We start from the raw sequence: 16608 nt of genomic DNA on the forward strand, positions 1-16608 counted from the left end.
TGTATAGCAGTCGTCATAAAGCGTTTGTACTTGCTTCAAGTAGTGTGAGGCAAACACTGACTTGCTTCTCCAGAAGGTAGAGTCCATGATACTTTGTAGGGACCTATTCTGTCTAAAGGCTACAGAGGTTGCAACCGCTCTGACCTCATGGGTTTTAACCTTTAGAAGCTTAAGGTCCGCTTCACTGCATTCTGAATGCGCTTCCCTTATCAACTGTCTTATGAAAAAGGATAACGCATTCTTTGACATTGGTAGAGAGGGCTTCTTAACTGAACACCAAAGCGCCTCTGACTTGCCTCATAAACTCTTCGTCCTTTGCAGGTACGCTCTCAGAGCTCTTACCGGACAGAGAACTCTCTCTAACTCCTCACCTGCGATCTCTGTCAGATTCGTAATCTCGAAAGCCTTGGGTCATGGTTGTGAAGGACGTTCATTCTTAGCTAAAAACCCCAGTTGTAGAGAGCAGATAGCTTTGCCGTTCCTAAAACCGACGGTTTTTATTGAAGGCATGTACTTCACTGACTCTTTTAGCTGTCGCCAAGCAAACCAAAAATAGAGTCTTCATTGTGAGATCTTTAAATGAAATCTCTTGCAAAGGTTCGAACCTATCGGACATGAGGAACTTTAGGACCACGTCTAGGTTCCACGCTGGTGAGCTCTGACTTTTCTCCTTGGTAGTCTCGAATGATCTGAGAAGATCTTGGAGATCCTTATTGGCAGACAAATCCAAGTTTCTGTGTCTGAAGACAGCTGCCAACATGCTCCTGTATCCCTTAATAGTCGAGGCTGAAAAGTTACGTCTCCTCTTAAGGTAAAGAAGAAAATCCGCTATCTGGGTCACAGAGGTACTGGAAGAGGAAACGGAGTTGTCCTTACACCAACCTCTAAAAATATCCCACTTGGATTGGTATACCCTGATGGTAGATGACCTCCTTGCTCTTGCGATCGCTCTAGCTGCCTCCTTGAAAACCCTCTAGCTCTTGCGAGTTTTTTCGATAGTCTGAAGGCAGTTAGCTGTAGACCTTGGAGGTTTTGGTGATACCTTTCCAAGTGGGGTTGTTTGAGTAGATCTGGTCTTAGAGGCAGACTTCTCGGCGTGTCCATCATCCATTCCCGCACCTCTGTGAACCATTCTCTTGTCGGCCAAAAGGGGACCACTAGAGTCATCCTGGTGCTCTCGTGGGACATGAACTTCTGAATGACTTTGTTTATGATCTTGAACGGGGGAAAAGCGTAAACGTCTAGGTTGGACCAATTTAAAAGGAACGCATCTATGTGCGTTGCCTCAGGATCTGGCACAGGAGAGCAGTACGTCTCCATCCTCTTCGTTTGAGCCGTGGCGAAGAGGTCTATGCATGGACGACGCCAAATCCGCCACAATTCTCTGCAGACATCTTGGTGAAGAGTCCATTCTGTTGCCAGGACTTGACCTTTCCTGCTCAGACTGTCTGCTCTCACATTCCTTTCCCCCTGAATGAAACGTGTCAATAATGTCACATTCTTCTCTTTGGCCCAGAGAAGGAGTTGCCTCGACGTTTCGTACAGCGACCTGGAGTGGGTTCCGCCTTGGTTGTTGATGTAGGCCAACGCCGTCGTGTTGTCGGAGTTGACCTGTACGACCTTGTCTTGGACTGAGTGTTGTAACTCTTTGAGGGCTAAAAATATTGCAATCAGCTCCTTTTGATTTATGTGGAGCTTCTCTTGCTCTCTAGTCCAGAATCCCGATACTTTCAACTTTCCCAATGTTGCTCCCCACCCCGAGTCCGACGCGTCGGAGAACAACACTAGGTCTGGGTTTCTCTGTTTTAATGAAAGGCCCTCCTGAAGCTTGACTGGGTCGTTCTACCACTGAAGGCATTGTTTCATCGCCTCTGAAATGGGGATACACTCTATCTCTAGCCCCTTTTCTCTGCTCCAATACCGATTGAGGTGGAATTGGAGTGGGCGAAGGTTTAGTCTTCCTAAGGAAACAAACTGTTCTAGCGAGGAAAGGGTCCCTAGCAGGCTCATCCATTCCCTCGCCGAGCACATCCGTTTCCCCAGAAAGTCCTTTAGTTTTACCAAGGCCTGTTCCATCCTTGATGGTGACGGAAAAGCCCGAAAATCCCGAGACTGAATCCTCATCCCTAGATACAGGATCTCTTGAGATGGGGTTAGATGTGACTTCTGCCTGTTTACCAGAAGTCCTAGTTCCTCTGATAAACAGATTGTCGTTTGAAGATCCTCCAGACAGCGATTGAAGGAAGGAGCTCTGAGGAGCCAGTCGTCCAGATACAGAGAGGCCCTGATGCCTCTCGTGTGCAGCATTCCCGCTACATTCGACATCAGTCTGGTGAATATTTGGGGCGCCGTGCTTAGGCCGAAGCAAAGAGCCCGAAACTGGAATACCTCTTCCTTGAAGACGAATCTCAGGTATTTCTTGGAGCCCGGGTGGATAGGAATGTGGAGATATGCATCCTGAAGATCCAAGGAAACCATCCAGTCGTGTTGTCTGACTGCTGCTAACACTGATTTTGTTGTTTCCATGGTAAACTTCGTCTTTTGTACAAAGACGTTGAGGGCACTCACGTCCAGTACTGGTCTCCAACCCCCCGAGCTCTTGGGAACCAGGAAAAGGCGGTTGTAAAATCCTGGCAAATCCAGATTTTGTATTTTCTCTATTGCGTTCTTCTGCAATAATAAGGAAACTTGCTGTTGAATCGCCTGTGCCTTGGACTCGTCTCTGTATCTGGGCGACAGATCTATTGGTTTGTCTGCCAACGGGGGCTTTCTTAGGAAAGGGATTTTGTATCCATCCTTGAGTAGTTGAATGGACCAAAGATCCGCTCCTCTTTTCTTCCACACCTGCCAGAAGTTGAACAGCCTGGCACCTACCGCTGCCTGAAGGGGAAGAACGTCAGGTCCTGTTTCTTCCCTGTCTAGAGCCACTTCTTGTTGTAGATCTTCTACCCGCCCTCGAGGAGCCTCTACCTGAGGGCCGACCACAAAAGGGCTGAGATCCCTGAAACACAGAAGCCTCAGCCTTACTCTTTTTAGTGATAAAAGTCGTTGGTAAGACTTTCCTTGCTGTCTTCGATATAAGATCTTGTGTGGTTTTCTGAGCTAAGGATGTAGAGACCTCTTTTACCAAGTCTTGAGGGAAGAGGTGAGAGGAAAAAGGGGCGTAAATTAGTTCCGATTTTTGACTGGATGTGACCCCATTAGCTAGGAAAGAGCAAAGATGGGCCCTTTTCTTCAGGATTCCTGCTGAGAAAAGCGCCACTAATTCGTTGGCACCGTCTCTGATTCCTTTATCCATACACGACATCAGATGTACAAATTCTTCGGTGTCGGTCGTGCTGAATAATCCCATCTTTCTTCCTAACGCTCCCAGGGTCCAGTCCAGAAAATTAAAGACCTCGAAGGCCCTAAAAATTCCTTTGAGGAGGTGGTCTAACTCTGATGTTGACCAACAAAACTTCGTTCTCCCCATGGCCACTCGGCGAGATGAGTCAACAAGATTCGAGAAGTCTCCTTGGGAAGAGGCAGGTATTCCAAGGCCGAACGATTCTCCAGTTTGATACCAAACGCTCGATCTTGAAGCTAGTTTGGCTGGAGGAAAAGCAAAGGCCGTCTTTCCTTGTTCCTTCTTGGAAAGCATCCATTCATTCATCATTTTAAGAGCTCTCTTGGACGAGCGGGACAAAACCATCTTCATAAAAGCTGACCCCTTAGATGCCTTCCCAAGAGTAAATTCTGAAGGTGGGGAACGAGGAGCCGTCGGAATAAAGTTTTCAGGGAAAACTTCCGCAAAAAGTTTCATAAGCTTTTTGAAGTCTGATGAAAGTTGATGGCCTTTACTATCGTCTTCTTCCGAAACTTCTTCGATATGATCCACAGGAGACTGAGGGATATCATCAATCTCTTCTTCTGACTGACCAAAAACCAAAGTAGCGACGTCTTTCAAAATATCACCTTGACGCTCGGCGTCCTGGTGTCCAGTCTCGTGACGTCTGGTGTCTTGGCGTCCATCTTCTTGTAGTAATAAAGTATGGCGTCCAGCCTCCTGACGCCTGGCGTCTTGGCGTCCAGATTCTTGATGCCTGGCGTCTTGGCGTCCAACTTCGTGACGCCTGGCGTCCTGGCGTCCAGATTCTTGACGTCTGGCGTCCTGGCGTCCAAGCTCTTGACGCCTGGCGTCCATCCTCTTGAGCAACTCGGGCGTCCTGGCGTCCAGACTTCTGACGATCGTTGTCCCGTCCAACCTTAAGGTCGCTTGAGAACTGGCCGCCTGTGCGACATCTGTCAAAAGCTTCCTCAGGTTGACGTAAAATGATTGAGGCCTCTTGAATAGGAGAAACATTCTTCCCACGTTCGCTGTCCCGCCGCACCTTGAAGTCACTTGAGAACTGGCCGCCTGTGCGATATTGGTCAAAAGTTTCCTCAGGGCGACGTACAGCCATAGGTGGACAAAAATCTGCGTCCGTCTTTTCTGCAGGCTGCAAGACTTGCATCAGGGAAGAGAGTTTCCGTTGCATGTCCTGAATTAGACTGATTTGCGGAGCTACCTGCTGTTGGGGATCGACAGGGGGAGCTGCAATATCAACTACTAATTCATTTTCTTCGATGAGACATTGGAAATGATGTTCCGGGGACGCTTCCGATCTCATTTCGTCATCAGCGGAAGCAGACGGCCGCCCGTGCGACAACATACGTCTGCTTTTCACTGGAGAGCAATCGTCCGAACTAAGAGGGGAACGCTCTGGACTGCTCCAGTGACTACATCCTGGAGTAGAAGCGTCAAATCGGCGTCGCTCCACCGAAGGAAGTTTCCTTTTGAGGGGTCTCGATACGGATGTATGACGCCAGTCCCGTCTAGTAACAGCGTCTTCCGACGAGGACGAAAACACTTTAACCTCGCCTTTCCTATGGCGAGGGTGAGCGTCCTGGGAAGCGTCAACAGGTACGCTCGAGGGGACGACTGCTCGGTAGCTAAAGCCTCTCGCCTCCCTTCGTCTGTCGACATTCCTTCTCACAGGGGTTGGTGAGCTTGGAAGAGGTCTAGGACTAGGAGCACGACAGGACTGAGCAATCGCACCCTCCACAACACTTGCACTTTTATTTTTCTCATTAACACTTGAATGTTTCAGATCTCTCACATTCGACCATAAATCCTCTCTGTCTCTTGCGAGGGATTCTACCTTTTGTCCAAGGGTTTGAATGGCCGTCATCATGTCCTTCAAGGTTGGTTCCTTATCAGTATCAGTGGGGGGTTCTGGGACTACCACTACTGGGGAATGAATAATAGGATTGATATGAGGAGAATCTTCAATTCCCTGACTATCTCTACAAGAGCGAGATTTACTACTCCCGGCACTTCTGATCCTATCCCTTTCAAGCTTAGAAACATATCGGTAGTAATCCATCCACTCTTTCTCTGATAAACCAAAACATTCATCACATCTGTCCTTTAACTCGCAATTTTTACCTCTGCAATTTACACAAATAGAGTGGGGATCCAAGAGGCTTTAGCAAGCCGGGTTTACACCCCCTCACACACATTCTCACACTCGAAGCAGAGTCAGACATCTTGGAAAAGAAAAAATCGTAAGAAAAATCCAAAGCGAGCAAAGGTCAAAATCAACAATATCTAACAAATCCAGAAAATCCAAGCAAATCCAAAAAACAAGCGAAAGCCAAAGCCAAAGTGTATTTCACCAAAACTCTGTGGAAAAAAACACGGGCCAAACGAGCAAAATTCTTAACAATGCAACCGGTATGGCGGCAGGGAAGATCTGAGGAACAGTTGGAATGGTTCAAGGTACCTGGGTAGAGGGCGCACTAGTGGTACACCTGACTACCCATCGCGATTGCCCGAGTTTTGAAATTCTGCGCGTCAGGGACTTAAGCTATATATATAACTACCAGGTAAGTCAGATGTTTAAAAAATAAGGAAAATATTATCCATACATAAGGTTTTAAAAATAATAATATAAAGTACATGCCACTCCCATTCACACCTCAGCTGGTACATGTGCCTGTAAGAAGCTCTGAGAGAGAAACATGTTGTCAAATGAACTGGTAGCAGAAATTACAGGTCACTAATTTCAGTTAATTTCAGTTATCACACAAGTCGTATCAATTTATGAGTTTAAAAAAAAGTCATCATATATTCCTAAAGACGCTTATCTCTCGGACACACCCTCCAAGACCAACACAACCCCAGCCAAGAAGACTAGATTTACTTACAAAACAGGAAAAAGTTATTATTAATCTTATGAAAGTGAACTCAAAAATAGCTAATGCTGTGCATGGGACAGTTTCCTTGAACAGGGCTTGGTAAAGATGCCAGTGAAGTTTTGGCAGAAGAGCCCAAGACAACTGAACCAACCTGGTGTTTGATTTACCTTTGGCCTATACAACATCAGGCATTCTTGAGGATGTGAATTGGCAAAGGCTCCAGTTAGGGATATAATAAACCACTGGCCAATCTTCACCGCTTCCTTTTTCTAAGCACCAACAAAAATTTTATCTAACTCATGGCTGCTCTTCTCAAGTGTTCCATCCTTTGCCTGGTATTGAGTTCTGTCCTGCAAGGCTTTAGCTTCTTTCTCACCTTCTCAGAGAATTCACAGCAGGGATAAACCTGACAGTTTCTGGAAATGACTAACTAAAATTGGACTTGACTGCAACCAGGGAAACATTAAGGAAGTTGGGGTAAGCTTGGACCCCAGGCTGGACATAGTATCAGATGCCTTCAAAGAGGAACCAGCTTCATCAGCACTTCCTGAGGTTTTGATCACAAGAAAATGAGATATATCCTTAAAAACAAGGATGAAGAAGCAAGTGGAGCAAGACTGGGAGCTTCTTGTGAGGAAGACACACTTGAAATATACAGTATATCTAGATTTGTTTACAAAGTCGGTGCGTTTTCTTCTGACATATACCTCGATTACAATGTAAAACATTCTGGAATGGCCACAACTTCCAAGAAAGCTACCCCATTGTTTGCTCTTAGCAAAGCCTTTGCCAACACCTGTACAGTAATTCTTGGTTGCTTTTCCTCTCAGTCTTATCTCTCTATCTGCAGTGACCTTTCCTCTTCTGCAACTGTTGTTTTTTTTTTTTTATCTCAGCAAGTGTCTCATTAGTTAGTTTCTTTGCCTCATGTTGTAGAAACCTGACGTCTTCAAACTTTAAACAAAAACTCAGAAGCATTTTTGTTAAGGCTCAAAATTTCTTCATTGTCTTCATTAAATCATCTGAGTATTTTCAGATTTCTTCTACACTTTGTTCATGTGCTTAAAATATCATCTTCCAACAATATTAGCAAATATTCCAACAATATTAGCATATACTTTATGAAGGATGTTAAGCATCCTGTAATATTTTTTCACCACCAGCTGAGGGCAAATGTAAATTAGTATGAGACAAATGTAAATTAGTCAGATTAAGCATTACAATCATTCCTTGGTCCACTGGTTATGTCTAAATGCATTTGTGATGTGAAATTATTTTAATAAGACATTTCATATCTTTTTTGGATATCCATTAATTTATGTCAAGGTTCTGACTAAAGCAACTTGAGCCCAAAGTTATTTCTGATATCAGAGGTCTGGATTTCTCAGGTTTTAATAATAAAAAATAGTCAGTAGGAAGGTCACTACCTCCCTGCTAACAGCAAGATGAAATGTACAGTAATGTACCTCTTTTCCTACTGAAAAAGGTTTTTATTAACATTCCACACATGCTAAATATGAAAAAGTCTGAATAAAATTACCACAGCATATAAGATTACCAAACAGCTTAAACTCAAATGATCTTACCTTATGCTTTACATCATTCTTGACATGTACAGAACTGCCACTGCTTTCCTCTTCATTGAGTATCTCTGTGTCACTGATATCTTCGGATAACTGACCACCTTCTTTGGTTTTTGTTCCTGATCGTAGGATTACCATTTTTCCCTAAAACATAAAATATATTAAAAAATGGTGCTGCACCTACAAGTTTGTCTCCGTAAACCCTACAGCTGTGGTTCCCAACCATTTTCTGGCTTAAAGCACCCATGCCAGGCCTTTCTGAAGTCCATGGCACCCTGATTAGAAAATCATGTTTGTCAGTATTCTGCACTAAATTCAACGTCCCTATGACAACTTTGTCCCTCAATGTATTGAAAATTATAAATACCTGTACTCATTTTTGCTCTGCTGTTGCTTTACTCAGTGTAAAATGAATAATAACAATAAAACTGTAACTGCAGAGAGCAGTTGCATACTTAATATTTGCATATTGAGCGCATTTGTACAACCAAGAGACGCTAACCGAGTACTATGGGCCACACAGTAATGAGGGATGAGAAGGAGAATAGATGATACAAAAATATTTTCTGTAGTTTTTTAACTATTCATTTTTTCCCCAAATATTGAAGCACCCTCAGATGATCACATGGCACCCTTTGGTGCTGTGGCACACCTGTTGGCAACCACTGCCCTACAGGTCAATTCACAACTTTTACTATTGACGATTCACAACTTTTACTACTGAAACTCAATAAATTTTACTGTAAATCCCCTTCAACACCAAACACTTATATAAAAAAAAATCTGATAAAATGCAGGAAAGAAATTAAAAGTTTAGCATGAAAATACACATACTATTTGCAGAAATCATGCCATCATTTTCATGAAACTCATTCTTGGGATTCTTTTTTATCTTTTTTTAGCTTTAATGGTTTATTGTTATTTCACCATTAAATTGAAGATTTTTCATATTATGATTTACATGGAATTTGTGTATACAAATAAATCAGCTTTGCAAACTTAAATCTAATTTTAAAGGAATTAATTAACAAGTGCTTTTTTAGTTTTCTGTAAAAGAAAACTATTGAGATGACTTTTGTCCTACACTATAAAGTATACTCTATACATACACAATATAGTAATTATTAATGTCAGCTAATTCTGGAGGTTCATGCAAGTGACATGATAATTCAATACCAAGAGAAATTGAATAACAAACAAGAATTAGCTTAGCCTACACTATTGGTATATCATATACATATATGGTAGCCTAGCCTACATTATACTGTAATCAACATTCACATATTAATATTGTATTATACAAAGATAAACATAATGAATATGCATCTTTTCCATGGATCTTTTAAAATGTTATGCTTTATCTCACTGTATCCAATAATATTATATATATTCTTATATTGTGTTTGTATTATAAATTGCCATCATAGCGATCAACATTTTCATTTAGAAATCGATTACACAGTAAGTTTATTTCGCTGTATTTAACTCAATTCAGAGTGCTTTTCTTGCTTCTAGTTAGCGTAAATGAATCTCAAGATACTTTATTTATAAGGGCAAGGTTATTTTCCGTTATACGAAATGTTTTTAAGTCGAAATATAACTTAAATACGTCTCGTTGTGAAATTAACTTGGCTATTTTTTTCATTAATAGATGACGATGGCCGTTTGGGAGCATGTTTGTTTTGTATAAAAAAAAATCCGGTGGCTATTTTCACTTGATTTCATCATAATATGAGCTTTACGTATTTATCGTTTATTTCTTTCATGCCCAGCAGTTCTGATTAAAATACTTTCTCTTCAATTTTAATTATGGTCGCATTTCATCCACATTGCCGATGCACGATAATTTATAGTCATTAGCACCTTGAACATTGTTTTCTCAGCTTCAAATACAACTTGCAGCTTAAATTTAGCAGTATATTTCATTGTCGATCTTTTATCCATTGTGAATAAGGGTACAGTCTAATGTAAAAATATATCAGTCCTATTCTACATAACATTATTTGTAACTTTACTACGGTAATTGTTTATGACCGTGCGATGGTTGAAATACAAGCAAGACAGCTGTTGCTATCCAACTCAGTTATAAGCAAAACAACAGTTTCTCGTTCGGTTGTTTATGGCTGTATGCATTTACGAAAGAGTATAATGTTACTAAAGGTGCGTCTAGATTGGAGATTAAACTCTCCGGAGAGACGGCTACTCTCGCGCGACTTCTCTACAGCGTGTTTACACTACCAGCAAGTTTTTCTCTCCGAGAGCTATGAGGGAGTGTCGCGAGAGAAAGTGTCCGAAAGTCAGGTAAGATTTCTCGCGCATCTATTTACACTGGAGCCACTGCCAGTCGACAACTAGCGAGGGTTGAGAGAACATGTCTCAAGAGTGCCGTGTTGCTGCTGCATTAATAATTATTAAATTTTAATCATTTATTTAAATTAAATATATTTAATAATTTTTTTTAATAATAATAACACAAATAATCTAGTGCACGTGCCCGTTAAATTCAAATATTTAAATTAAATATGTAAATTTTAAGCATTTATTTAAATTAAATATATTTAATAAAATCTAATTTTTTTCAAATAATAATAACACAAACAATAAAATAACGGGTATTGAAGTGTGTGTGTGTGTGTGTGTGTGTGTGTTTTTGGGTAGTGTTTTTTTTTTTTTTCACACTAATTATTTATGAGCGTGACGGACAGACAGGCAAACAGACACTGTGATTATTATAATACAGATTAGCTATTGCTATATAGAGAGGAGTGTTCCTCAAAACATGCAGCTCCAAAATTTATGACAATTTATTGAACTAATTATACGTCTTTTACAGGTTCCCAATTCAAACGAAGAATGGAACAAAGTTGCAGATGAATTTCAAGAAAATGGCAATTCCCAAATTGCATGGGAGCAATAGACAGGAAGCATGTTGTATTGAAACAGCCTCAAAACAGCAGAAGTCTCTACTTCAACTACAAGGGAACAAATAGCATTGTCCTGATGGCATTACTAGATGCCAATTATAAACTTTGTACATTGATGTCGGGTGCAATGGACGATATCAGATGGAGGAGTATTTGCCAATTGTTCATTGTCACAAGCTTTAGAAAACAATATCTTAAACGTGCCAAACGGACGTCCTCTGGATTACACCCAAAGCAACAGACAAATACCGTTAGTTGCAATTGGAGATGACGCATTTCCATTAAAAAGGTATTTGATGAAACCTTTTCCTTTCTACATCAGCCTGTACCGAATCATATTTTTAACTACAGGTTGTCAAGAGCGCGCCATGTTGTGGAAAATGCTTTCGGCTTAATATCGGCCCGATTTCGCATCTTACAACGGCCGATGGAAGTGGCCCCGAAGCGAGCCAAGACAATTGTATTATGTATATGTGCCTTACACAATTTTCTGTTATCCAGAAAGGAATCGGCTTGTATTTATGCTCCTGGAAATTTAGAGGATGAAAATGGTGAAATGTTAAGAGAAGATTTGCCACTAAGAACTTTTCATTCTTTGGAACATCAAGGGGCAAGAAATGCGTCTGCAGAGGCTAAAGAAATTCAAGAATCTTTCAAGAACTATTTTATGTCAACAAATGGCGAAGTATTGCTGAATTAATGCAATTGTTTGGTCTTTATTCCACTTTTTGGCACTCATGTTCTCTCGCGAGAGTAACGAAAACTTTCACAGATCTAAATATTCACTCAGAGAGTGGAGAGCTACAACCTAGCTCTACGAGCGTGCTGTCTAGACTGTTTAGACTGTAGCACGCGCGAGAGAAGAGAAACACTCGCGAGAGTAGAGAGAAAATCTCGGAGAGTACTCTACAGCCTGTTTACATTCCATAGAGCAGCTGTCTGAGAGCAACTCGCGGAAAAAACTCTCCAATCTAAACGCACCTTAACAATACTTTTATCATTCTCTTTTACTTTTGTAACTAGAAGATAGGATAAAGGGATGGAAGAAAAGAAGTTGGTCTATTTTCATTTGGTCTCCCTCACTGCCTGATTGTACACTGCTGCCTGCGCCCGTGCGAAATTTTAAAATATTTTATAAATATTGTCGTATCGGTATTAATTGCTTGCCTTATCGCAAAATCGAATTACTGTAAGGTGAATTATCGTAACTCGTGCCTACCTGGGTACCTGAGTATTTTAATAGTTTTATCACAAAAAGTGCATTTAGTCATGAAAATTATATGAAAGTTATGAAAGTACGGTGAATCCGCGAATCGTGATTCTTTTTTTATTATTATAAAGGTAAAACAAACATAGATATATAAGCTCATAATAAAAGATGGGTATATAAACATTCGGTTCTCCTCTTTAGCATAACTGAGAGTAACTGTACAGTATACTGTATAAAACTGTCATTAGGTATTTAAAACAGTTTAGAAACAGTAATGGGGCTCAGCATCTTGGCAGTAGGTATTGTACCATGAACTATTTCTATTTTCACAAAATACTTCTAGTGTTCTTGGGTTTCTCCCACAAATAAGTAAAAATCAAAAAAAAAGGAGCGGCAAACCAATGACCAATTTACATCTGTTATATCAAAGTAGTAGTAAAAGGGAAAAAAAGGCACCTAGAATAAACATGCAACTGTTTTCAAGTCTCATGTCCAACAATTTCTCATGAATTGTGGAGTCAAGAATCAATAAACATATGACTCAAGTCTATTATGATATAATGCAGAGGGGGCAGCAGTGGAAGACAAATTATAGGTTAACCTATGCTAGATTATCGCGGCAGCAGTGAAAGACAAATTATAGGTTAACCTATGCTAGATTATCGCGGCAGGAGTGGAAGACAAATTATAGGTTAACCTATGCTAGATTATCGCGGCAGCAGTGGAAGACAAATTATAAGTTAACCTATGCTAGATTATCGAGGCAGCAGTGGAAGACAAATTATAAGTTAACCTATGCTAGATTATCGAGGCAGCAGTGGAAGACAAATTATAGGTTAACCTATGCTAGATTATTGTTTCATTTGAAAGAACATATTTAGGCATAACTAGCTGTGTCTATATAGGTAATGCATTCTGTAAATGCTACTTGAAACCATTATACAGTTACTATACTATAATCTTAGCCTCATTGCCTGTTTAGGGACTATAACCCTTCTTTTCTGTCATTAAGGTGGACGGGTCAATACAGAATCAATATATCCTAACCTAACTTATATCCTAACCTAACTTCAAATCTTTAATTGGCTACTTCAATTGCATCCCTACCCCTGCAATCTCCATGGTTCTCTATGGCAGTATCATCTGCTGCCTTAGGCTCAATATTGATCAGTTGATCAATGTTGATACAACATTAAAAATGCCACTGAAACTGATAATCCACCCATCCAGCTAAAAGGTTAATATACAGCTAACATTTTGTACATTGTACACAACTCCCAAAGATGTGTTTAAGCATATAAAGCCAGTGATGGTTCAGGCCTAAACACTTGAATCTAATCACACAGCCAGTGGAAGTGCACTGGGAAACAGTACTAAAAGCAAGCAAAATAAAAACATATAAGAATGTATCAAAATGGGCTTTTTCTTCTACATGATAGAAAAAACTGCTTAAATACATAGCCTATCTGTCATGGTTTAAACAATGGCTTCTCCATGGTTTTTAAAGACATCAAATGATATACAGTAATGCAATGTCATCTCTCAATATTCTGAGACATCAAATGATGTCTTTGACTGAAAATTTTTAAAAATTATATTTTAACGTCAAGTTGAATGAAACTGACATCTAGATGGTGCTGGGGAAGGTCTAACTTCATCCTAAACAAAAGTAGTGGAATTCAAAGAGAATAATCACTATAACCTGAGAATCATGATGAAAAATTTTATTTTTTCCTCTGCTTTTCATATGCAATATCACTGGAAAGAAAACTACTTTTTCATGGAGCATTTTTTTTTTAAATGATGAAAAGTAAAGAAATTTTTGTTCTTGGCTTCTTTTAATGCATTATTTCAAGTTTATAATTTTTAATCTTAGTGTATTAAAACAATAAAAATTGTTTCAAAATGAGACCAAAACCAGCTTAAGGGTATAATATGAAAAATAAATTTACTATGGGTATTAAAATAAAATGATCTTTAAGTTTATATGCAAAATTCTTCAACTGATTGTATTGTGCTGTGGACGAATTTTGGACATAATAAAAGTAAAAAAATATTAGCAAGTGATAAAATAAAATTAAAGACATAGGAATCATTCTTATGCATTTTTACTTGAAAAACTATGTTAATCTGTCACGACAATCACATAATAACTGCAGGCATTTAAAGTTATTCATGTTTTCTCTGTCAAAAAGACCCAAGGGTACGGAGGGTGGCCTGTACTTTAACTCAAACACTCAATGCCTGTAACTTGATTGGAGCAATAGACAAAGGTCGAGAGAGACTGGTAAGTTTTGTTATAATAAGAGCAGTTCCCTATAAGCCATTGGAGATTGGGGCTAGGCTATATTTAGCATACGACAGGTAGGCGTACCTTATTTGTAGGCCAATGGTTAGTCTAAGGCTAAGCTAAGCTTATGTTAGAGCATAGTATTTCTTTACCATTCTTATTCATACTGTCGTGTACCTAACTTTGGCTTGATTGTGCCCTTAGGCCCCACCAAGAAATTCGACTGGCAAACGCCCAACCTAATGCCTATGCAACAGTTTGTCTCCAGGTAGTAGACCTACCTTAAATGAGTTTATAGGAAAAGAATAATCTTTTGCGCGACTATAATAATCAGCTAGAACTTTTAAAACCTCAACCTTAAATATTCTGCACAAAGAATCTTACCAGACGTCATCCAGTGACCCACTTTCGGTTTCCAGTTGACCAAGAAGTACACCTGTTCGGTCTTCATGAACCACTTGTCAGTGTCATCACGGACTGAGGTGCTGCTCACGATAATGTTTACTTCAGGAAGCTCGCTTTCATTACTCTCATCATTGCGTTCGCAAACAATTTCTCTTGGTGATAAAATCAGTATATTTTATGGAATTAAGTTTAGTAATAAAAAGCGTAAAACGTAAGAAGTTTACTATATTATTAAATAGTTAACATTGAAAGTAACGATATGTGACGTCATCTTTCACGATTAAGTCCTAAGAAATTTTAGTGAACTTTAATCCTGAGGTATGTATCGGCTCTTCCTGCGTTCATGTTCACCAAATAACGTAAATTTTCTCTCTCTCTCTCTCACGTATGATATTGTCTCTTCAGTATTTTTTCTTCAACAGTTATAGTCAAGGCACTAAGGACAAATTTGTCGAATCTTTTTACTGGCACCCATCCTTACTCGGCGGATTGCGTAACATCCGCCCCCCAAAAAAACTCTTTTTAGTGATAATTCTGTTACACTCGTGCGCCTGTATTTCGGCACAATGTTATTTTAGCGGTGTACAGTTACGTAATGCACACAGTTTTCTGACTGGATAAACGTGTGCAGTTTACTTAAAGTTACAGTGAATTACATATTCCTGATGAAAGATAAATTTGATGATCGTTGATGATCGTGTAGCTGCATATAAAAGAATAATTTGATGATCGTGTAGCTGCATATAAAAGAATAAACAAGTGAAAAAAATACGTTAAAAATTCAAGGGGTAATCTATACAAATATTAGACAAATTTGTACTGTATTGGGAAGATTTATTTAGAAAATAGATGCTGAAATGCAAAGGAAGACAAGCGAATTTTAAAGAAAAGGAATTTCTGTCGTGGCTCACAGTGGAAGATTAGATATTTTTTTCTAATTACTGCAGTTTTACTAATCGAAAATACTTTCGCTGGCAAGAATTAAGTAAAAATGACTCGACTGGATTTGGCAGCCGATCTTGGATAGGTTAATGTGGGAGGATAGGTCATCTTTGAGGTATGATGGTTTCAGCCTATCGCTAGATGCCCAGTCCTCCAGTCATATGTAGTTATATTTTGAGCATTTTCTCTTTACGTTCTAGGATGGGGTAGGGACGCCTGAATAAGGCATTACAGGTGCTTGTGGGTGTTCTTTCACAGAATAACAAATTAGCAATGTTCCGTCATATTCTTGTACACTTCTATGACTGGGCAGTGTTTTCTGACGATTTTAAGGTTTCTTGAGAGATCATTTTGTTCGTCCGGGTTGTCGACATGAAAAAAAATCCACAGATGACTTTTCTGAATGCCACTTCCGCTGGAGAGGTGTCAATCCTTTCTTTGAGTGTGATATGTAATCCGAGGAGGACCAAGGGGAATTGCTACCTCCAGTCAGATCAGTCGCATCTGGCAAATTAACAATGAGAGGAGCCTTGGGGGATTGGTGGGTCCATTCCGCCATGCCGTTGGTGGGTAGGTTGTAGGCAGTGGTGTTGTCCATTAGAATAGTGAAAGGTGTATCTTCAAGTAACTGTACGATGAGCTGAATTGAACCGAATAGCCTATAGAAATTAGGCCAATGGCCAAGCACTGGGACCTACGAGGTCATTCAGCACTGGAAGGGAAATTAACAGTAAGAAGGTTTGAAAGGAGGAAAACCTCGCAGTTGCACTGTGAAACAATTGTTAGAGAGGGAGGAAAGTCGGATGGGAGAAAGAGAAGAACAGAGTTACAGTAAAGGAAATGAAAGAGGTTGCAGCTAGGGGCCGAAGGGGCACTGCAAAGATCTTAAGTAATGCCTACAGTGCACCACGTGAGGTTCACTGACGGCGTTACCCCCCCCTTCGGGTAGCTGTACGATGAGAAGTTCTCTGTCAAAAGTGCTGTATTTTCTTTTGGCTAGGGTAGTTTTCTGCTTAAGAAACCTTTTGGCTTTTG

At 40.1% G+C, this 16608-nt stretch overlaps 1 protein-coding gene across 3 annotated transcripts in view; it reads right to left on the reverse strand.

The window, feature by feature from the left end:
- Positions 1 to 16608, reverse strand: part of rtet (major facilitator superfamily domain-containing protein rtet) — an 85858-nt gene that overhangs the window by 55197 nt on the left and 14053 nt on the right. For 2 of the 3 annotated variants that reach the window (XM_067083473.1, XM_067083474.1), the window contains exon 2: positions 7806 to 7946. In XM_067083473.1, coding sequence (XP_066939574.1) covers positions 7806 to 7946 — 141 coding nt within the window. Of the gene's footprint in view, positions 1 to 7805; positions 7947 to 14610; positions 15098 to 16608 lie in introns of those variants that run through there. The other variant, XM_067083475.1, reaches the window with a different exon arrangement.

The sequence above is a fragment of the Macrobrachium rosenbergii genome, chromosome 40, assembly GCF_040412425.1.
Source record: "Macrobrachium rosenbergii isolate ZJJX-2024 chromosome 40, ASM4041242v1, whole genome shotgun sequence".
NCBI lineage: Eukaryota > Metazoa > Arthropoda > Malacostraca > Decapoda > Palaemonidae > Macrobrachium > Macrobrachium rosenbergii.